This window comes from Zonotrichia albicollis, chromosome Z (genome assembly GCF_047830755.1).
Source record: "Zonotrichia albicollis isolate bZonAlb1 chromosome Z, bZonAlb1.hap1, whole genome shotgun sequence".
Classification (NCBI taxonomy): domain Eukaryota; kingdom Metazoa; phylum Chordata; class Aves; order Passeriformes; family Passerellidae; genus Zonotrichia; species Zonotrichia albicollis.
Window position 1 is genome coordinate 4633380 of NC_133860.1, and position 24493 is coordinate 4657872.

At 34.8% G+C, this 24493-nt stretch overlaps 1 protein-coding gene across 14 annotated transcripts in view; it reads left to right on the top strand.

The window, feature by feature from the left end:
- The window catches only part of KIAA0825 (KIAA0825 ortholog), a 241539-nt gene that overhangs the window by 39907 nt on the left and 177139 nt on the right, over nucleotides 1-24493 (top strand). For 10 of the 14 annotated variants that reach the window (XM_074533430.1, XM_074533433.1, XM_074533428.1 and 7 more), the window contains exons 2-4: nucleotides 2906-3045; nucleotides 12017-12185; nucleotides 17479-18148. In XM_074533430.1, the coding sequence (XP_074389531.1) occupies nucleotides 2915-3045; nucleotides 12017-12185; nucleotides 17479-18148 (970 nt within the window). In that variant the 5' untranslated portion in view covers nucleotides 2906-2914. Of the gene's footprint in view, nucleotides 1-2905; nucleotides 3046-12016; nucleotides 12186-16054; nucleotides 16230-16250; nucleotides 16579-16628; nucleotides 17272-17478; nucleotides 18149-24493 lie in introns of those variants that run through there. The other 4 variants (XM_026795070.2, XM_014268905.3, XM_026795069.2 and 1 more) reach the window with 4 other exon arrangements.

Consider the following 24493-nt stretch of genomic DNA (forward strand, 5'->3'; position numbering starts at 1 on the left):
TGTAGTATTTTTTTAAATAGGCCTAAAGATTTTTGGTAAAAAGTTTCATAATTTACACTTGTTAGAAGTGGGAAATTATTACATTGATATTAAATTTCATTGATACCATGGCTTAAAATAAGACACCTGAAAAATATTTCTTTCTAAGCTAAACTGTACATTGGTTAAGTTTCTTGAGTAGCTACCGAAAATATTGATTGCTACATCATTTTAATGTTGATGAACAGTCCTCTAATATGTTTTGAAAAGAACTAAGTCTTTGAAGATAGGGACTTAAAAAGTTGCACCTGAAACAGGTTCTCTAAGACCATTTGTCCTAAAACATACAATAGTTCATCATAGTAGAAAATTGAAATATGGTAGAATGATATTTTTATGCAGCTTAATAACAAAGCTTAATCTCCTTTACAGAAAAAAGAGGGTTATTAATGTCTAAAATACTTTGACAGAATTCAGATTTTCCAAACTGACTTCTTCTCCCATTTCTCTTTTAAGAAGCAAATGGATTTCTTTCTTAAAAAAACAAACATTGAGGGTTTTGCCTTTAGAGGAGAGCTGTGTCACACTGGTTCTTTGAGAGCATCAACAACTGTCTGCTCTTTGGATTAACAGGAGAGGCAGGGAAAATCCCAAATGACAGGGGATGGCCCTTGCTAGCTGACACCCATCCTGCTGCCCCCAGGGGACACAGGGAGGGCAGGCAGCAGGCTGATAGTGGAGTTCTGTTTAGAGTCAGATCATCAGTTAGAGTCTTTTGGTACACTGAAGGCCCTGGCTCTGGTTATGCTAAAGAACAGTAAAATTTCACCTCAATTGTGCTAATTTATGTCTTGATGCTCTTATTTTTTCCTTTTGAAACATTTTTGGGTTTAGATTTTCAGAAGAAGAAATTAGTATTAGCCATCTAAAACAGTATTTAAAAACTGAATAATCAAATGTTGCTTTTCTTCCATAAACCAAGACTGAAAGGAATAATTGCTTTGTTTTGACAAGTGAACCAAAGAAGTATGACATAGAAGTCTTACAGGAATGCATGCATGAAAACTAGGCTGTCATGTTTACAAGGTGATTTTTTTTCATTTGATGAATTTTTCAAACAGTTACTAGTCTGTAAACTATACTGATATTTTTTCCCAAGGAGCTTCTTTTGGCTGTAAAGAGTTAGGGTTAAATATAAATACATAATTTTGATTCTGCAGCTATTTTATGAAGACTCATTCTAAAATGTTAGTATTTTTGCTATATATATATGTATGTATATAAAATACAGTTCATTTTACACCAATCATTGATTGTTCTACAAGACAGTTGAATAAAAGATGGGTTTGAGTTATAGATATTGAATGGAGTTAAAATTATATTCTGTGTAAACCCTTTATAAGAGAAAAGGGTGTGTTTGACCAAGTCTATTGTAAGTAGTATCATAATTGAGGAAAGAGCTGTATTTTCAGTATGCCTTTTATCTCAGTTCTGTAAAGCGCTGTTTAATAGATTCTATTTAACTACTACTTTTAATTAGTGTCTTTAATTGTAGTAACATCTGTTAAGTTTTAGATTAAAAGACTGACATTTCCTTAATGCTTTAAGAGATGTATTTGATTTACATCCAGCAAGTGATTGAGTTTCAGCTACATCTCAAAATGATGCAAGTGTTTGAATTATTATTTGCAAAGGAGTATTCTGTAACTTCTGAGAATTTAAGAAAACACTTTATCCATTAAATATTTCATATTGGTGTGCTGTTAATTGAGATATGCAAGATATTATGCTTTAGAGAACTTCCATGTTTTTTTTAAATGTTGCTTTGGAAGAGCAAAACCAGACATGTGCATTTATGCTACTCTTAAGTCTACACCTATGACCAAAACCAATCATCTTGACCTTGCATATTAAATATCTGATGTTCTTTTTAAACATGTGTTTTGCCAACAGTTCACTTAAAAAAATTCAATTTGTTTTTCTAGTAGTGCCTCTAGATAACAACCAACACTGTGGCTGCTTTATAAAAGAATATCGCTTGCAGAAAAAATAAAGTATTTGTTATATTTCATTGTCCAAACTGTGTGCATGTGAGTATTATGTTTGTTTCTCATGTTGTTGCTGCAATATGGATAGTATTAAATATGACATACTAAATAGTAGACATGAAATATACTGATTATTAAGAGGTTCCAGTTTTTATATAATATTTTTCCTTAATTGCTAGTAAGTCATCACTGATGGTAAAATCAATATCATTATTTTCCCACCAGAGGATGCAGAAAAAAATAGAAAACAGGAAAAAAAACCTGCTAATGCTTTGTTTCTGATATAAAGACACAAAGGTAGTGTATTAGTTTGAATAGGCTGATGAATTTGACCTGTGAGTCAAATGCTTTGTGAGTCAAAATGAGTACAAAGCAAGATGAAACTTGGTTTAGTCTGGATTTTTATGTTTGCGTGTATTTGCAATGATGTGCTGAATTTCCAGAAGACAGTCACTCCATGTACAGAAATTATAAGTATACAGAAAATAAGTTTACCCTGTAATATGTTTGCTTTTAGTTTCCATTTATATATATATATATATATATATATATATATATATATATATATATATATATATATATATTATTATTATTATTATTATTATAAGAGATTTTTTCCTAAGTCTTAAAAAAAGGTTACTGCTGTGATTAAGGTAAAAGAATGATTTCTTTAAACTTAAGAAATGCAAGATACTATGAAATATGTATCAATACTTGCATTCCCGGTTTCCCTCTGTACCAGTCTATGCAGAAGCATAATAATCTAATATTTATATGATTATATAATCTAATCTCCAAAGAACAAGATGTTATGTATTTTGGTACTTCTAGTCTGCATATTTCCATTATTTAACCATTTTTCTGTATTTGTTTTACAGATTCTAAAAATGGAATGGGGAGGAGAGTATTCTTTTGATTCTTCCAATTTAGACTGTTTGTTAGATGTCCTCCCTGGAGAATTGGAATTTAGACAAATCCTTAGTGATCTTGATGAAAAAATAAAGAAGAACTCTTCCAGGTAAAGAGTATTTTATTTGAATCCCAAATACTAGTGAAAGTCATTTGTGAAGAAATGTGGCTTAACTCACCTTTCTTTTCTAGTGGCAGGTTAAAATTCCGATAAATATTTCAGCAGTAATTTTATTTTAACCACTCGAGCATTTAAGAGATTTTTAATGCTGTATAATTATTGTGCTATAGTCTTTCTCTCTATGGTATTTTTAACAATTGTATCATCTTAACATTAGCTTCTGTTGCAATAAGTATGATAGTGAAGGAAGAAAATGTGAATTCTCATGACAGTTGTATTTTCTATTATTATGAGATAGGATTTCCTACTAATGAGATACATTTTTATTGACTAAAAGAACTACAGAATTTGAAAAAAGGCAAAGTTTAAACATTGTGGCTTAACTCTTTAGTACCTTTGTAATACTTTCATCAGTGAAAGATGCTCTTAAGCAAATAAAGTTTTCGTCCATTTAAAAAAATAAGAGATATAACAAATGGTAGGATTTTATACTAAATTTTGAAAATGCTCACCTTTGTGAGCATCTTCAAGTATAAACAGTGTTTCTTAAAGTATGATTTCAAAGAGCATCCATCATGACATCTCTTTTAAGATTGTATCATTTTAATGTAGACCACGTTTGTCAGAGGTCTTTACTCCCAAACAGCTTCTGAAAGGATGGAAATAAACCATTGCCATACCTCACTGAAAACTGACTTAGATAATTTCTCAGTTTTTGTCATACTGCTTATGCTGAGCTAAGAGGTTCTTTTGGGGGGGTATTTCTATTAGTTCTACCTCCCATTTGCACTTAAAACTTAGGGTTTACTAAAGTACTTGCAATATTAATTTCATGATAGCAATGGTACTGAAAATCTGGTAAATATGCTGTTATGGACCACTGCATAATACAATTTAATGTTAAGAGTTTTCCACGTGTTGACATGAGCAAAATGTAGATACTTAGAGATTCGTTTATGTCATAACATAGTTAATTACACAGGTAATTAAGTTTCCTGTGTCTATGGTCTTGTATATCTGGAAGAAACAGCATCAGCGTTTTTAGCATAACTGTTGTCACCTCTTCAACTAACAAATAAAAGTGATTTTGTTGTCCTTGTTTAATGATATCCTGAGAATTAGGAAGATTATTCTTAAAATGAAGCTTTAGAATGAATGCTTCACTACTATTTTTTTGTTTTAATGTGGAAAAATATATGCTGCTTGTTGAGAAAACTTTGACTATGGGAAGAGAAGCCAGCTGTTCCTTCTTTTAAGTGGTACTTTATAGCCACTTAACATTTTATGTTATGTTTTACGTTAACATCATCACAGTGGAAGTGTTTGTATGTCTTGAAGGAGGCTGATTGTCACTGTCTTACCTGTCTAGTCTTACAAATTAGAAGGAATTTTTACTGTAAATTTTGTGAGATCCAAATGATATTTTATTAAAGGAGAGCTGGAATTTGGATTAGGATGTGATACACAGCAATGCAGGTCAGGAAAAATTTCTGCTGAATTGACACTTAAGCTAGCTTTAACCTTATTTTCACAAGGAAAAAGAGGAAGTAGCTCTGTAGTTACCAGGTGCTATTTTGCTCCTGTAGTATGTCAGTTTCAGAATTTGAAAGAGTTTAAAATAAGATGGACAGCAGCTGATGTGACTTTTAAATTAAAAAGAGTCCTTTTATTGCTAATATATTAGAGGTAGCATAGAATGTAATAATTTTCAAGTTACCATTGATCTTTGTAAGTGGTATGATAAGAGCAGCTCTGTGTGATACAGTGATACAATTGAAATACAATCCATTTTTCATCAAATAGATTTATGCTTTTATTAGACCACAGAGAATAAACATAATAGTATACATCATATATATATATATTTTAAAATAAAACATTGCGTAAAAAATTATGAGGCAAGAGTGTATAAATCATTCAACTGCTAATTTATTGCCTTCTAACTGAATAGATTTTATAAAATTTTGTGACATGACAAATCAGATATGGTTTTTAGCTGTTGAATTACCTTCAGTAGTTTTGTACTGTACCAATTCTATTTGGTGCTGTAACAACAACAAAAAAAGGCCATGCGTGTGCAATTGTGTTATTTGCAAATTTTGCAAATGACATTGCAAAAATGTAGTAAGTGGCTCATTCATTCACTTTTATGTAACGGAACTCTTATTACACTTGAATGTTAAGTTGATTTTTACAGCAGTTTATAGAAGCAGGTGAATATGAACTCTCAAAACAATCATCATTGCTGGCCAGTTTTGGCTACAGGGGTGATCTCAAGGTTATTCTCAAGTGCGAAGTTTTACAGGTTTAATCAGGTTGGCCTTTTGTCTTCATTCTTTCCTTTCACAGTTACTTTGACTTTTACTGCTCATCAAAACTGAGTATTTGGATTATTTTTCTGAATCGGTGGTTTAAGAATTATTGACATTTCACTTGTTAGCAATTCACAGATTAAACTTGCAGCTTATATTTAATACTTCTAAGCAGGAAATACAGTACAGAGCTTGAAACCAAGCCTATAGTTCATAACTTGAAGTGATTGCTAAGCATGAGGTCTCTTCAGCAGTTGATTTTTATTTTTGTATTCAGTTTTTTCTTCAGTGAATGCTACCTTTTAGTTGTGATAAAGCTACAAGATTTTGTGAGACTGTAGGACAGTAGGAGATATTCTGTGTCTTCATCAACAGAACAATTGCTTAGAATTCAACACGATTATTTAATAATAATTGTATCTCTGCAGCACCCTGGAAACTATAAATTTGTGAGTCTTTTCACAAAAGCCTAATTTGACCTCAATCTGATAAACTTTGTGTTGGTTTGACGCAGCCTGGTTTTTTGGGGTGGGGGGGAGGCACAGAAGTGCTTTCTGTGAGAGGCTTCTGGAAGTTTCCACAATGTCCAACAGACCCAGTCTCTTATGGCTCTGAAGATGGACATGCTGCTGGCCCAGTTAGAGAAGTTGTCAATGCCTCAATGATGGCACATTTAAGAAGAAAATCCGCACAGGAGCAGCTTTTTCTCAGGGGTGGCGAGGCACCACGGCTGGGACCGTCTCGGTGCTGCAGGCACAGCCGTGTGGCCGCCGCCACCATCTCAGCACAGCTCACGGCGAGCTCTGCCTGCCTGGCCGCCCCTAGCCAGCTGTGCTGCTGGCAGAATGGCAGCGCCGGGGACAGCGGCTTCTCCTCCCCGGCAGCCCGCATGAAGAGAAGCACTGAATGGTCCCACGTGCCTGGCGGCAGCTGGGCTGCATAGCTGGCAACGGGAACATGGAGAGTGACTCCCCTGCACAGAACCTAGACAAAATCATTGCAGGATCCTGCAGATATCTTCAAAAAGGTAGCATTTGTTGGCAATAGTACTTAAGAGCAGGAGATTTTTTTCCCAGTCAGAGAAAGAGGAGGAAGTGAGGACATGTGGAAAAAGACGACATGGTGACGCCAAGATCAGTGAAAAGAAAGTGGGAGAGGAGGTGCTTCAAGCATTGGAGTTGATACTCCTCTGCAAGCCATGGGGAGGACTACAATAAAGCAAACTATCTCCATGTAATCTATGAAGTCCTTGGGGGGATGCAGAGATCCAATTGCAGCCTGTTGGGAAAGTGCTCATGCTGGAGTGGGTGGATGCTAAAAAGTTGTAATCCAATGGGAGACCTGAACAGAGAGGCCGTTGTTTCCTGAGACAGAGAAAAGAGGGCCCTTACTTCCAAACTAGAGCAGCTTATCCTTAAAGGACTACACCTCATGAACTAGTGACTCACACCATGGCAGTTTTGGGAAGACTGTTTTGCCCCTGGGAGGGACTAACATTACAGCAGGAGGTTGGCTGAGACTGCTACTTGTGAAATTGGAACAACACTGGAGAAGTTATCGGAGAACTGTTTCCCATGGGAAGGACCCCATAGCACAGCAGAAGAGAGACTCCTCTCCCTAAAAGCAAACTGAAGAAGTATTTCGAGTGACCAAGTGCTGACCAAACTGACCAAGTGCTCCCATGCTGTCTCCCTGCACTCTCAGTGGGAAGGAGAGAAGAGCTGGGAGGAGGGGGGTTGGGGGGAAGGTGTTTTAAAGGCTTATTTTACTCCTCATTATTCTCTTCTGACTCTGTTAGTAACAAGTTTACTTTATGCCTTTAAGTTTGAGCCTGTTTTGCCCTTAGAGTGTTTTCTTCCAGTCCTTAGCTCATGAGCCCTTTTTTCTGGTTTTCATGGCTGCCTGGCATGTTTACCAGTGTCAAACCACGACAGACTTCAACCTGACCTAATTAACAGTAGTTTACTCATAAGGATTTTGAAGGTCTATTTTGAAGGGCTGCAATGAGGTCAGTGCTACTAAGCGCTTAGAGCATTGCATGTTTTCCCATCACCATTTTATAAAATTATGGTTATTATTTGGGAACTAACAAGATCTTGTGAATTGTAGACCTGGAAGGTGTCTCAGTAAGGATATTAGTGTGACATGGTCCAGCTGTTGATCATAACTTTGCTGATTTGCCAAGAAATGCTTACCAGTGTCAAAACAAAGGGATGGAGGAGTTTCAAACAGGATATTAAGTCAAGCTATCTCATTCCATTATCCTGTATCAGAACTGACGTGTAAAAGGGCTTATATGTTTTTAAACTGAGGTGTGCTGCAGGAGTCATCTTTCTATCTTATTTTGAAGAAAATCTTTGCTTGTTCTGCTCAGGAATTTTCAGGAAGCAGTTATGCCTCATATTCCTATTAGTCAAGAGATTTATCAAAATGTTGGCTTTTTCAACCAAAATCCCAAGAGTGATTGAGTGTTTGGGAGAATTTCAAAATGAGGGCTAATTGTAGAGGAAAAACCTTCATCATTTTATCAGTTTTACTTGGACTTAATATTTATCACAGCTTTCAAAAGTAATTTGACTCTGGGTGAATGTAGCTGGCTTGTTGTACAAATGTTTTACTTTAGTGTTTGCCTGAAAATTTGATGCCTGTAAAGGTATTACAGTAATGTTATTAAAAACTTAGTCAGAATAGTAGTTGTCTAGTCTAATCACTTTACTGGACCAGTTGCTAGGAATAAGTAAACAAACTGAGAAAGGAATGTAATTTTTTTCCTATGCAGACTGTGTTGCCTTTGTGCATAATACCTGAATCTGGATTAGTTGTTCCACAGCAACTTGCTAGCTGGGCAGCACACTTGCTCAGAAATTGACTGTTTTATTGACACATGATTTCTTTATTCAAATATTCAGTGATTATCACTGTGTCAGTACCTTAGGTGGTTAATTAGCTGTCATCTACATCTACAGAAGCTGTAATCAGATTTTTGACTGCCCTGTAAAGTATCCCATTTCATTTCATGTGAGCATATATGAACTGATGGGTTTTGAACCCTTATTTGTCCCTGTCATGTTTCAATGGAGTTGAAAAACTCATGTTTCACTGCCTGTCTTCTAAATAACTTACCAAGACAAAGCTTGCATCTTGTGACAGAAATATCTTGAGCCTTTAAAACAAGAATGGAAATTAAAGGTGGGCAGGCAGTGGTTCAGTTAGAACTGACTATTCATATATGGTTAAGCTGTTAAGTACTTTTTTCTTGCTAAAGTGTAGCAAAGCCATCACCATTCTATTTCTTCTGGTTCTAACGACACAGTTACTTTACAGTTAAGAGTGGATATGTTTTGTAAGGAGCTAAATTAGAGATATGCAATAGTTTTCGAAGTCCTTGAACCAGGTGTTGTGTCTTTGGTTTACCTCTTTGGGTTCAAGATCAAGAGAAAGTTTAACAATGAAAATGTCTGTGTGAATTACACTGCTAAAAGTCTTTCTGCAATTTTTTTTACTGCTCACAGCAGGTCCTCTGATACACAGTCTTCCAAATGATAAGATTTTTTTGTATGAATGTCCTATACCTCTAGCAGTCAAGCTTTTTAATGAGTAATAACAGTAGTTTTCTAACACTGCTTAATTCTTCAACAGCAGTGAAAACTGATCTTATTTACTTTAAAACAGTCTGTTCTGAATGAAAGATATGTAAACTGATTTTAAAGCTGTGTTTCCATGAATGTGAGGATCGTAAGAATAAAGAACATGAGGTTAAAATATAATTTCACTTTATAGCTTAGCTGTTTAATTTAACCAATGTCATTGTCATTTTATGGTTGCTCCCTGTGCTAGATGAGATAAATTGAAATGTGCTTGTTAGAAATTGAAAGGAGTTAGAAGATCATACTTCAGCTTACTCATAGTAATCTTAGGCAATGGAAAATGATACATGGAGGGGGCAACCCTTATTCTGATACCATAAGTTTCAAAATAATGTTGTGTGACATTGTATGATAGTATGATAGTGCTTACACTGTCAGTTCCATTACAATACTTTTTAAACTGTTTGTCCATTGATGAAGTCACTTTAAAAGCATTTTCTCCAGATGATTAGGTTACTTGTAAAAATTATCATTAATTTAATAAATAAGAGCACCTAAGAGCTCTTACATTGTCTGTCTGCAGTATGAGTACTTACCAAATGTTTTTCCAGAAAAGCACCCCAATGTGGACACAGATAATATAACACAACTTGGCTTTGGTTTGTTAAAGAACTGCAGGCACTCTCCCCTGTAAGGAGGAGAAGCTATTTCAGTCACATCATTTTCACTTTTATAATGGTATGCTAGGAGTACTAACCACAAAAAATGTGTGCCCACAAAGGCTCAGGGTACTACCTGTGTGGGACTAAAGATTTGTTTCTTGAAAAATCAATCAATTAAAAAAAAAAAAGTGCAAGCATAACTATGAGGTTTCTTTGCTACAGAGAAAGGTTATGTTTTTTCTTTGAGCTTTTACATTCCACTCCTTCCTTAGTAGTTTGGTGACTGTTTTTTTCTGTTTGTGTCTGAAGAGTTCCACAGGTTCCAAAAAAAAGGTTGAGTCATCTGTGGACAAAAAAAATTATTGAGGGTTATTAAATTTGCAGGTCCATAGTATGTATATCATGTCAGTTGACATCATCTGGATTAGTGCCTCAGTATGTTCAAAGAAGGAGTGAATTTGCTACTCTGAACTTGAAAAAAGTACATTTGCACTTAATTAAAAAATGTTACTGGAAAAAAGGAATCCAGCACTTTTAATGAAATACATTAAGCGTATTTTTCACATCAAAATTACATTTTTGTTTGCAGTTGCTGAAGCTTTAGGAAATTTCTTTTCTAAACCAGGAAATCAAAGACTTATTCTACTTACATGGTATGAAATTATAAAGTTTCTGATACCAGCCTAGGTAGTGAGAATAATTTTAATAATATTTAACAGAATAATTTTTTTGAACTTAAAATGCTGCTTTCTGAACTCAGATAATAGACTGTTTTCTAAGGTAACCAAATTCCTAAGTTTTTAATTAATATAATTCATGTAAAGGAGTAAATAGCTATAATTAACCATGTTCTTGTATTACTGAGTGTTGACAAAATTCTTAGCAAGATGCAGCAGTGGTTTTAAAACCCTGTTTACCTACAGTATTCTGTATGCTGTAAATAAACAGGACAAAAATATGTTTATTCAATCAAAAACAGCTTTAGTCCTAATTAAATGTGTATTTTGGGAGGATAAAAGGATTAATTAAAATGAACATAGTTATCATGATTTATACTTGTGTGGAAGGTAAGGAGCAGGGGAATGGCACTGAAATCTATCCATTTAATCCCCTTATTAGTATTGGGACCAATTACCAAAATGTCTGGTCTTGAGAAGGCTGTATTTTATTCAAACCTTGTAGTTTATTAGCTTGGCCACAGATTCATATGTCAAAGATAAGTGTAAAACTTCACTCATAATTGTAGTAGATTGGCAGAGATTTAACAATAGTAGTGTCTTTTATAATGCACAATCCTGTAATGTATTTGGGTATGTTTGAGATACATCAGCACTCCACAATAAGAGCCTTTGATAGTGTCCCAAGAGCCAAGGTGTATGAAGAAGGCATTTAGTTTCATAGTCCTGAGAACAGGTTTCACTAACGAAAAAGATACTTGCCAATCTTTGTCAAGTTTAGGATTGGACTTCATAGTTGGGCTATTAAACCCAGTTTTGCCAGGATCTAAATTCTATTTTTCTAGCTGAAACTGTATGAAATATTAAGCATTGCTTTTGAAAAATAAAAGTAGAAATGGAATACCAAAAAGATGTTTTTGCAGGAAAATAAATAGAGTTAGATTGGTTTTGGATTTTTTTAGTTTTGTTTTGTTTTCATTTAAGTGTCCACACAAGTAGAAATAAAATAATTCTGGATATTCAATTGTTCTTGCGATCTTGGCAAATGAAATCACTGTAAAAACGTAACTGACACATCTGGTTTCATAAAAAGAGTTATGATTCTAGATGAATGTTAAGGAATGGATCAGCTCCTTGAAAACAAAGTCTGTTTTCTTTCAAATATTCTAATGACAAAACAAGAAAGAAAAGATCTGCTTTCTCAGCACAACTGGCTCTGAAATTCTTTTCAACATTTTCTGTGATGTCAGTGGAGCTTTAAGAAGTTATTAATATATCTTATGTTTTATAAAACAACTGCTGATTGCTAAAGGAGCAAAATTACACATTCACCTTTGAATGCAGTAGTTGATTCAGTTTATGATCTCTGCTTTAGCTAATTAAGCACCAAGGACCAGATATTAGGTTGGCTAATGTCTTGTTCATTAACTACTTTATTAAAATGAGTAAGATTGTTTGAAGGTGAAGCCGTACATACGCTGGCTGAGGATGGTACAATCTGGCCTGAAGGAAAGTTTTTTAGCTCCAGCTCAACAGCACTTAAATGTTAATTGTTAATTCTGCAAATTCAGGTCTTATTTTGTGAGGGTAGCTTAATCTGTGAATAAGAAAGACTAGAGTTACCTTACATTTAAGTAGTTTTTCTTTTTAAAATATGGCATGTATATAATACTTTTGTCTCCAAATAATGTAGAAAAATCCTGTGATTTTTTTTTTTTTAGCATAGAAAAGTGTCTTAAGGACCTGCAATTGGACATAAATGAAATCTGTACTGATGAAGTACTACAAAGCACAACTGACTGCATTCAGTGGCTAAATAACTGCAATTTTAGTTCTCTGAGACCTTCTTCTACAGACCATGGAGAGCTGCTGGAGTTCCTTAAGACCTTGGTAAAAATTGTTTATTAAAAACTTTATTGTTGAAAAGTTGATTATACAATTGGAGGTGGAGAGGTGGATGGATGAGTTCAATTCGTTTTTTCATTTCAGCCTTTACTGTTGCGAGGGTAGTTCATAAATCCATGCCTGCAGCAGGGCGTTATGTTTCCTCTTGATCATGCCTTAAATAGACAAACTCGGAACAAAATCTTTTCACAGATGCTACCATATGTTCAGCACTGCTTGGATTGTTTTATAAAACACATGTTGGTAAAAAAAACATTGGAAGTTACTGTCTACACTGAGGCTGTTAGTGTTAATGCATGTTCTTCACTTTTATCATTATGAATTTAACTAATCTAATGTATGTTACTGTCCTTTATGCATTATTTAAGCATAAACTTCCTACCTGCTGTGTGGCCAAAGAGGTAGGTGATAGATGCCCTATCCCTGTAAATGTTCAAGGCCAAGTACTACTGAGCTCTGAGCAGCCTTATCTGGTTGAAGATGTCCCTGTTCATTGTAGGAGGATTGTACTAAACAAGCTTTAAAAAAGTCACTTCCAATCCAAATGATTCTGTATTTCCCAGTGAGAAATGTGGGAGCTACATTCTTTGTTCTACCAAGTTGTACGACTAGATGCAACCAGAAATAAAATTTCACTTCAATGAAATTTAAGAGTATTAGAGAGTATTTTTATCCAAAATTTTTATTGAAAGCTTGCATTTGGATACACGTGGAAATGGAAGTCTGGAAAATTGAATTGGCAAGATAAGTGAAGGTTGATCCCTCAGTAAATGATGGTCTTCAAGTTTATATATAAACTATATGTATGCATTTGATATGATACATATATATAAAATCAAAACACATAAACAGTATCCAGTGATTATTCTTTGTCACTTCCATGTCATGGTTTAGTTGTAGACCATGAACAACTTTAGGCTAAGATTAACTATAATGGAAGAGAACAGGAATGTACAGAAGGTGAATTTAGAGAAGGGAAGTGTTTTCTCTGGCCAGAGCACAAGCTTGATAAAATCAATGGTTGATGAAAGCAATATTTTGTTTTTTCACTTATAGGATTCTTGTTGCCCTTTCAGTCACCACTGATTCCACTGAATATTGATCTGTATCAAATGAGGAAGTTAGTTTTTAGAGACGCCAAGTCTTTAATGTTCATGTGGTGAAGAGTGATTTTGTTCTCTTCTGGCAAAGTTGATCAGTATGAATGTTGCTGTTAAAAATCATCCCATTCAAGGATGTCAGAGGCTGCCACATGTCATACTTGATCTAGATGAAATTGGAGAATCCCAGAAAAAGCTGACTATGAAGTTCTTGCTTTCAGGAGTCTTTTGTTATTCCTCTTAGTCCACTTAGATCCTTACTGTATTCCCTCAGAATGTGGCATGGCAATGATGACTTACCTGGGTCCATTCCCTGCTTGCTTCCTTCTTCAAGGTCTATTCAAGCCATATGCCTGAACACCAGGTGGCGGCATTTGTTTGGAAAACACAAAAATGTCTCCATGTTATATAAGATGTGCTTTCCAGCTCTCCCAACTTCCCGGGAGCTTACCAACTGCATGACAGTCTTGCTGTGAGCTGTAGTATCCAGTTAAGCCTTGAAAATGGCTCTGTGGCAGGCTGCTAAACAGACAGCAAAGTGAAAAGCCTGGACGTCTCAATTCTGCAGTTTATCATAAAAACAGTTTTGGAGCTCAGTGGCTTTCACATCACTATTTCCAGGCTTATGGCTTCTTAGATAATCCAGCCTGTTGTGTAGATGGAATTACAGATGAAAAATGTATCTGTACTGTCTGTATCTATAGTACTGACTGTACCACAGTCTGTCTGTAAGAAGCTGCTTTCATCTGCAGTCAACTATTTTCAATAATATTCAGGATTAATGAGATTATTATGAACGGACTTTCTTAAATGTATATCTCTTTCCATTGAACTAATTAGATAATTTCTTCTTGCATGCTTTTAATTAAATATATATAATTCATATTCAGTAACAGGAACCTTCTTTCTACTTCCAGACAACATCCTTATTCATTGTTTTAATTTATTATGTGTATTTATTTTGTTAGGAATTTTGTGTAAAGCTGCTGGGACAATTGAAAAACAGTACAAAGTTCTTTTTGGGCTTTGCCTGGCGTGCTATATGTAGGTTTATTGTTATTATCACACGTTTGTAAATTTTTGTGAAAATACCGATAATTTCTTCATAAAGCCTGAAAATGTTAATTATGTGAAATGTTGTCATTCTTTGTACTGTCCTGTGACTCAATATTTAAAAGCTGAATATATGCACTAACAAATTGTCATTAAATTCTGTTCCTGATAAAATCATGGCAGATTCTTTTTTTAATCAAGTCATCTTACTGTACTTGTTTATTGATATGATAGGTAGTTGTGCATATTGTGCTGTATTCTGGTTGGTAAAATGCAACTGGTTTTCTGTATGTTGTTGTTGTGACTAACTTTCTGTGCTCAAAAGGGAACTTTTTGTGCTTCTCCAAAATATCTGGATACTAATTTGGATCTTTTTCTCTTGAATAGTGCTGGTATCATCTTTTGCGATATTTTTATAGGTTAATTTTTAAATTAAAAAGTGTATATCAATATAGGCAATGTGTGAAGACACTTGATAACACTTTCTAGAGCTTCATAGTTCACTTCAGGTGCTCTTTCTGAGTGATCCCTACATCTAAAATAGCATCTGCAAGCTCCTATTTTTAATGCTGTAGTTTAAATGCTGTAGTTTAAAGGGCTTGAAACAGTCCTTGGATATATAAAAATATTTCTGCTTTGCCTTTAAAAGCAGCAGTAGGGACTTGCTTGGAAGATCATTTGGATTCACCGTTGAAGGCATCAGGTGCATACACTGTTTTGATAGCTTCTTTTGCTTCGTACATTTCAGAATGTAGTATTTGAGCATGATTCATAAAAAAACCCCTACATTTAAAGTCCAGAAGTCTACTTGCCAAGAGACAGCCTTTCAACACAGTGGTTAGTAATCTGGGTTTCAGTTTACACTTTGAAACACATTTTTCTTTGGGGCCACTAAACTTTATAGAATAGTTTAGCAGATAATAAAAGAAAATGGGATCAGTATTATGCATTTTGATATATATGACTTAAGATTTGAACCAGTTGCACATATTCCTGTTACATGTGCATGCTTTTGTAGGATGATATTCAACGGATAATTTCCTTTATTATTCTGTCTTCCACATCTTTCCTGCTTGTTAAGTATGAAGAATTAATAAGAATTATTTTGAAATAAAGATCTAAAATGGAAGAAAAATAGGTAGTCTGTTATTTTTAAGACTTTCTTTATAAGAGGCAATCATGCTCCCAGTTTGTTATTCAGAATTAGGTACTGTAGTGAAAGTGATGGTTTTTTTCAAGAATCTCTGGTCAGAGTAGAGGGCAACAAGAAGGTTAAACCCTCTAAGGTATGTAACAGGTTTGAAACATCCAGAACAAAGAATAAGAGTTCTGAATTTAAAAATTTTTGTCACTCTAAAACATACTTATCTGTTGAAAAAATCTTGCTAAGGAAGAGGAAGGAGTATTTGGCATTTCAAAATGGTTATCTTTATGCAGTACCACACTCAAACTTGAATAATTTACCTGCCATTCAAAATGGGAACAGAAATAAAACCAATGTTTTCTTCAAATATTGTAAATTAAATAAATCAGCAATGCTGAAGGTGGAAGGTAAAAAAAGTTTCTTTACCAGCCTTGCTTTATAGGATGGCGTATGCCTTGCAGACTGTGCTGATTTCTAGTGCTTAGTACAGGACTATGTTTTGGATTTGTGCTGAACACACAGCACAATATAGCGGTTTTTCTGTTATTGCTGAGCAGGGCGTACACAGAGCCTTTCTGCTTTTCATACTGTGACACTGGTGAGGAAGTTGGGGGTGCATGGGAGGATGGGAGGAGACACAGCCAGGACAGCTGACCCAAACTGACCAAAGAGATATTCCAGACCATATGGCATCAGGCTCCATATATAAAGTATGGGGAAGAAAGAAAACAGGTATGTCTGAAGTGATGACCTGGTGATGAGTGATGCTGTCCTGGAGATGGCTGAACACCTGCCTGCCATTGTAAGCAGTAAATTAATCTTTGTTTTGCTTTGCTTGTGTGCATGGCTTTTGCTTTACTTGTTAATCTGTCTGTCTCTCAACCGATGATTCTTGTGGCTTTTACCCTTCCAGTTCTCTCCTCAGTCCTGGTGGTACAGGGGTGAGAAAGTGGCTGCCTGGGGCTTGGTTGCTGGCTGGGGTGGAACTATAACAGATAAAGGACAGACTGGAATGAGCCCCCCTGAGGTGGTTTGCCACAATGCTTTTCTCTGCTGGGGAGAATCAATGGGAGATGAAGGAGTAAGTGAGAGGGCTTCTAGATTCTCATCCACTTAAGACTTTCCTACTGAAACTAAGAAAATCAAGAATATCACCAATTCCGCTCAGTTTTCTTGTGATGGTGCTATTGAGCTGTGACAAGAGAAGCTGCCATGTGCTGCATGACCTCTTGAAGCTGAAGCAGCTCTAAGGTCAGAGATCCTAGCCCCAGACTGAGAGAGAGCTCTTCAGACTTAAATGCAGAAGGAGCAGCAGCCATATGATTTCACTTGCTTTGTTAACTAACTGCCTTCTCCAACCCATACAGCACAGATGTACATGGAGATCACTAATATATCAGTCTGCATCTTGGTTTGATGGGTTACGCAGCTTCTTACTCCTCTGTCCTGTGTCATCTAGGACTCTTTAATTCTTGACAAGTTTTCAATTTTACGTCTTTAAGCAACTCCTGGGACGACTTTTTTATCCTTGGAATGGTCTTTTTGATGATTGCCTGCTGAGCCCTAGAAGGTGACCATTTTGTAAATTAATTCCTTGCTTGGTTTTATGAGAAAAACCAGTCATTATCTGTGTAAATCTTAAGTAATTTTCTCATATTGCTTTCTTTAAAAGATGCTGTGACAACAAAAAGGCTGCCAAGGGTTTCCTTTGAACTGTGGTCTAAAATTGATTGAGAAAAGAGGTTGGGGATATACGAAAGATGAGAAGATGAGTGTGAGTTATTGGCAGAGGTAGACAAGAAATTTAATTCATGTATAAATCCTGTTTTCCACAGATTTCATTATTTCTGTCTCTGACATATCTTACTTGCTGTTAAGTTAATTAGTATAAGAAACTGGTTTTAGTCTAATGTGAAGCTGTTCATTTAAAGAACTGTAATTTAAAAAATTTCTAAAGTACTGTCTGATTTACCTTTGTTAGCAAAGCTTGTTGAAGAATGAGAAGAATCAAGAAGAAATGGTACTTCACTTCCTTCTGGATCTGTCTAGTCAGTGTGGTGTCTCATTTCCCTGTACTGCAAGTGGGACGTCTTTTGAGATAACATCCTCGCTTCATACAATTCAGGATGATTCAGCTGTGGATGTGAAATCTCTTTGGGACGATGTGAGATTGCATCTTCGACAATTTTTAGTAAATAGACTGCAAAGTCAAGAAGAAACAAACACTAATGCTTCTCAACAACAAATGGAGTTTAAAACTCAGTGTGTGCAGCAGCTTTTGTTTCTTTATCCCAAATCAGAAGTCTTAATGAGGTATCAAAATATGCAGAATAAACTGGTTAGTGATCTTCTACAAAACTGTATTTTGTCTAGTTGTGGTGAAACAAATTTTGATAAGGTGGTTCATGGTTACCAAAGTTCCATACCCAGATTGTGCACAATGATAAAAGAGGATTTGTATATATTAAGTGGGACAATTGGTCCATCTTCGTCATTAAAGTTTATTAATGAAACTTACCTGGATACCATCACTGAAGAAATGACAGTTCTTCTTGAAAGACTTTGTGAACTGCAGTTCAAAGAAAATGCTCTACACATAGTTAAAGCAAACAAGATTTCAAAGAAGCATGGAGGAAGAGTTCACGCTGTGGGTTAGTAGTCTTATTTTATGTTCTTTGTAGTTAGGTGTTACTTTAATGATGCTATTCTTTTTTAAATATACTTGATTATTTTCTGTGAAGAGAGAGACCTGAAATTAGTAATTAGAGCTTTATGTTTAAAACATATTACCACAGTTGAACTCTAGACTGTGTCAGAATTGTGGTGCAAAAGTAAGAGAGAGTAATTTATGTAATTAAACAAAATCCTAGTATAATCCATTAGATAACACTGTGATGTCATAGTAATTTTTTTCAGCCTGTTTTATTCCAGCTACTGAAATATGTACTAGGATAAGAACTATTTAACCCAGATTTATATAAACACAAACTGTTGTGTCTTCTACTCCCACTTTTTTTTTAATTGTCGGACATTTAAAGGAGTTTATAGGAAAGACAGTACAGTAATGTGTCCATAAAACAGATAGCAATTCACACATCAGAGCTGACCCAAAAGATTACTATGCCAATTCTAATTCTGAAACTAAGAAACAAAGAGAAAACCCATTTACATTTTCTAGTCTTGTGAAAATACAGTAGGTTCAAGTTAATACTGCCTGGTCATTTTTTCTTGTTCCAAGAAATGTCAAGAGGAAAAAGAGTCGTTGTTGATGTAGTGTTTTCTGTATTTTCTTTTTGCAGTTTTTAAGTCTGACATGCTAATTTCCAAAGGGAAGAACCAATGCTTTGGAAAAAAAATAATGCAGAATCAGAACTTCCATAACATAATTGCACAATTGTGTGTAATTGTTTTTTCAGAGCAGTGTTTGGAGCACACCTCTGTGCAGGAGCTGTTTGTTTAAAGCATAGCTTTCCATAAAGTGATTTGAAGACAAAAAATATTGAAAGTTTAGAATCATGTGAAAAATACAGTAACAGAAGGTCTTGAATTGTGCAGCATAAAGAAAGGATTAGTGAGGTGATGATTTGTCAGGTCTACACAGAAGAAAATCACATGCTTCTGAGTTTTAAAGTCAACATATGTGTTAGACAACTAAAAATTCCAGTGGAAGAAATGCAAAGATTATTTTTAACAGAAACTGAAATATGGAGGAGTACTGGAACGTGTGAAAGACAAGGAAGAAGGCACGCAGATGAATAGAAAGGATGAGAAGTTCAGTGTTGGTGGGAAACAATGAAAAGAAGTAGTGTCAGAGTACTGTTGAGATATGAAATAACAAGAAATGTGTTTTTGAATTACATGGTGAGATGTGAGTCAGTGAAAGGATTCACTGACAAAAGAAATTGCCTGGAGTGAACAGAAGTTTGTAACTTAATTTTTCTTTCAGTCTCAAAACAGCTCAGGAAGATGGGGAAGTTCAGTTATCTCCATTTTACGTCTAAAACGTGGAGTTTAAAGTGCTCACAAACATGTCTCTCTGAAAAAATCATACTTCAACTTGTATTATATGATGGGAGAAAACAGTAATTCAATCTCTTAATAGAGCACTTCCTCTGCCTGCATTTTTTTTGCCACAGGATGTGACTTTGCATGTTTTTGTGCCCGGTACATCTATCAGTACAGATTTCCAGTGCACATTTCTTTTGCATGGTCAAAAACACAGAGGAAGGTGAAAACAAACAGTAAATTTTAGGTCTTGCTTGCTTGCTTTAAAATTTTAAAGCATATTCTGCAATTAATTAAAATATAATTTCTCTATTTCATAAATATTAGATCAGATTTTAATTTTTATTGAAAATTCATTAAATGTCAGATTTCAGAAACAGCAGCTGTCTCCTTAACACCAATAAAATGTGTTTAGAATTGCTGTTCATTAGTATAATTTAATTCTCAGGATTACTTTCTTCAAAGGGGCTGTCATAGTCATGTCTTCATGTTATTTAACTTCAAGAAATTAGTATGGGTATTGATTTGCCTACTGGTTTTCTACTATTCTTACTAGTTTTGTGCAGAAAACTGCTCATACACATTTCAGCCAGGGAAGCCATAAGGCACCAGTAGTGAAATCAGAAATCAGGCTAAAACAAAATATGTGGTCAGGGTTGTGAAGTTTTGAGTGTGATTTCAGGTTTTTTTCATTTTCTGGATGTGTCATAGCCTATTTGGTATTATTCATCAATTCAAGCAAAAGGTATCCTTGTATCATAAATAAAACAGTTATTGCTGTGTAACTTATTTATATATGAGCTCATATGTGAAGAGTCTTTTTTGGAAAGAGATTTCTCTCCTATATATGTATATATGTATAGTATATATGAATATATATATATATGTGTAGTATATATGAATATACTACATTTGTACCACACTAAGTTATATAAAGGCATTTTTTTTCCTTTAGAATTAAAATGTTCACAAGGCAGTTCACAGTGAAATAACTATTTGGGAAATATTTTAAGAGATTTGTAGTAGTGGACAAGTTCTTAATGTCAAGTGACTTTTCCTGCTTGGAACTCTTAAATTCTGGTACTTTGTTTCCCTCCCACAAATTAGATTAGAAATTTATTTTTCCCAACCTAACATAGGCTAGGTTAAAAGACAGCTTTAATATATTACCTTGACAGTGATACCCAGTTTGCCAAGTATTAAAAGAACCTAATGTATAAATATAGAGGGAAGGACAGAAAGAGAAGGGCTTTTTCTTAGCTGAAAGACAGATGTGTGTCTTATTTGTCTTATTTTTTGATGTGTCTTGCTTCTGCCCTTTGGGAGCCCTCAAACCAACACATTTCAGTGTATCAGAATAATTTAATCTAGGGCATTCAATTGGGACTATTATCCCAGAGGTGATAGAAGGGTTTGTGTTTGCTTAGTCCATCCTCAGGGTAATGTGGTTTTTATTTTATATTTGTGGTGAGTTTTTTGCATAAGAACTACTGTAATTGATCCTACTATACAGCATAGGGAAAAAATAACAGAAAATGATGAAGTAGTGCCAAAACCTCAGAAAACTTTGTATAGACAACATATTTCTTTTGGGAAAATAGAGGTAGTCTATAACAAGCTTTAACAGAGTTATCTTTAAAATATTCCATATATAATAATCTATTTGAGCAGTAAAGAATTAACGTTTTTCTTTTCATTCTATGCTAGAGCAATTTTTTGTGAAGTACTATAAAGTGTTTATTTCCATTTATCAGTACCTAGGAAGTGTGTGGCTTGACAGAGAAGCTGTCAAAATGGCATGTGAAAAGAGGCAAATTTTGCAACTCAGCATCTTGGGTTGCCAGCTCTAGTGGAAGCAGGTGGTTTTATGTTACAGCTTGATCCTATTACCTGTTACATTTGTGCCTCTTATTACCTTTAACGGTGCAGAATTCGGCCAATAGTATTTGGGCTGTTCCTGTACAAGGTTTTTGTATAACATTAATTATAATTTCTCTGTGTACTCTGAGAACATAGTGTTTCCAGCTTGCTAGAATAATGTACAAGGAATGTTTCCCAACCCACTCCCTCAAGTTTTTCTGTTAACAGGATTTTGTTGTTTCACACTTTCTATCGTTTTAATAATTTCCATCTTTCTAAAGTTTATGTAATGTTGTGGTATTTAAAAGTATACAAAAATATCTGTTGACGATACTTAGCATGGAAAGAATCTCAGCTGGTTTTCAGCTGAGATTTTTTTGTGATTTTTTCTTCAATTTCCAAGGTGGTATTTCTCAGAGATTACTTGGGCTAAGTCTGTGTATTGTAGTTTTACCTTTTGGACCTTTTTTGTGTTCCTTTGTTTACAAAAATATTAAGCTGGTTAAATCAGGCATGACTAACTTATATTAATTTCTCATTTGTTAGATGAGGAAACAGCTACTCTTATAGATGATAAGACATCTGCCAAAGAAACTTAAACCCCATGGAATTATGGACAGTTGATGTATTAGTGGAAGGTTTTCTTTGGCTTTATTTATATAGTTTTTGTGTATAAACAGAGTATAAATACTTATATAGACTAATCAGCTATTTTTTCTAATTTCCTGTGGTTTAAATAAAACAGATCGGAGCTTTAAGTTTTATTTTTTCTGACATATTCAAATTGATTGGCTTAATATTTTTTAAGATCACAAACTTACCAGAGACCCTTAAACATTTAAAATCATAACTGAAATTCATTTTTAAAATCTGAGGCAATAGAAATTGTGTTCCTAAAAATCAGTAGTTTGTCATTTTTAAGAAAAATATTGTCACAAAGTGAAGGTAATCTAAAGTGATAAAGATTTAACTGAGTACATTTTTAGGTAGAAAATAATTAAAATACCTTCAGAGATATACTATAATATTAATATGAATGTATTACACTTTTATCCCAGTACATAGCCTTTTAGTTAAATGTCCAGCAGGCTTCCTTTCTCTTTTCTTTCTCCAGAATATAACCCATGTCCATTCTATTATAAAGATATATTCAAATGCAAACTGTGATTTAAATGATTATATTTTAAATCTATTATCTTTAAATGTTCATGAGTTCCTACAGAATATGTTGTGTTTGTTAATCACCTAAAATGAATATGGTGTATAGCTAATCTTGAACAGAAGGACTCACTACCATGTCCAGGAGCTGCATTTGTGCAGTGGAGATGAGAACAAGAAGAAAAACTGGTTCTGGAGTAACTCGTTGAAGTGAATACAACTTTGGAATGTTAAATTAAAGTACTTGGTATGAAAAACCACTTTTGAGCTCACTTATACTTACATATTCTCAGCAATTTGCTGAAGAGCTAACTTGAGATATGAGTTTTGGGCTTTGTGCATTTAACTTAAATTTGACTTCTCTACTATTTTTATGTGCATATGGTTTTATTCCCCCTCGTTTATAATTTCCTCTTTTTGAAACTAAGAGCTTTAGTTTCAGATTTGTTTTTGTCCTTCTGTATAATTTACTTTCACTTGGTTTGCGATCTCAATAGCCACCGTTATGGCCTAAAACAAGTCTTCTATGATTTTTGTCTTTTCTATCAAAAATATACCTAAAATAGTATTAATACTTGCCAGTTTAACAACTGCATGATTAAAAATACACCAGCTGTTCACATCTAGGAATAATTTCAGCTCAGTAACTTTAATGTAATTCATCTTCCATTTATATCTGGAAATTAAAGAGTTCCAAACTTGGATTAATGCAATTAAATATTTATATCTTTGTAATTGTTTTGCTATGAGAATTTATTGCAGATAATTTACAGTATTTGTGCTGTGGCTACAGTTGGTTTTCCACCATGTTTTTTTGCCCATAGTCTACTGTCTGTTTTTCAACAAGTATGAGGGTAAAAGGGGAAAGTGTTTTAGTCACTTGATTTGCTACTGTTCAGTCCTGAAAGTCCTGTTGCATCTTTCTTACGTGTTGAGAAGGCACATAATACAAAGTAATGCATATGGATTACAGATGATAATATCCAATACGGCATCCTGCTTCTGCAGATCAAATTCATTCTATTGTCCAAATCTTTGGACTGGTGCAAGCTAGCTTTCAGTTAAATGTCTAATGCATCCCTAAGGCCACATGTTTAGAATTGCAAAGTTTGCAATCTTAATTATGGAAGTTATTTGAAGTTGGCCTTTTTTTTCATAAATTTTAACTTCAGGGTATTCGAAGACCCACATGACACGTCTAGTGACTTCTAGACACTATAAAGAGAAAAATAAGAGAGTTACAATAAAAACTGTAACTTCATCCTCTTTGCTTCCTTGCATGTCCCTCTTCTTGTTTTTCCTTACTTCAGGACAGCCACAACATCCTGTTCGTCCCTCCTGTGGACATGATTGTTTTGCTTCTGTTTGTGCATGACCAGCAGTCTCTTTATGTGCTTCCATTATATTGCTGCCTGCCTGGCATATCTTTCTGTCTTTTATTTCTGACCTCTCTGTCCCATTGCAGAGTGTTTGGCAACATAACTTCTGTAGGAACAGGGCTTTAAGGATCTATATAAACAAGATACAGAAAGAATGGTGCCTTTGTGCAAGTCACCATTGCAACTGCTGACCCCTTGAGCTGCTCTGCACATATATTTACAGAATTGTAAGGTTGGAAGCGACCTGAATAATCATCTACTTCCAGCTCCCCTGTCGTGGGCAGGAACATCTTTCACTAGACCGGGTTGCTCAAAGTCTCATCCAACCTGACCTTGAACATTTCCAGGGATGGGGCATCCCCAGCTTCTCTGGGGCAACCTCTTGCAGTGCCTCATCACCCTCACAATCAAGAATTTCATCCTAATATTTAATGTAAAGCTACCCTCTTTCAATTTGAAGGTCTTTCCCATTATCCTGAAAGGCACATGGTTTCATTCTTGGAATTTTTTTTTTCAAAATGTTTTCACAATTAGCGAGTACTGGCCACTTGCCTGCCTTTGTGTTTTCACAGCATACCTGCATTTTCTTCCTCA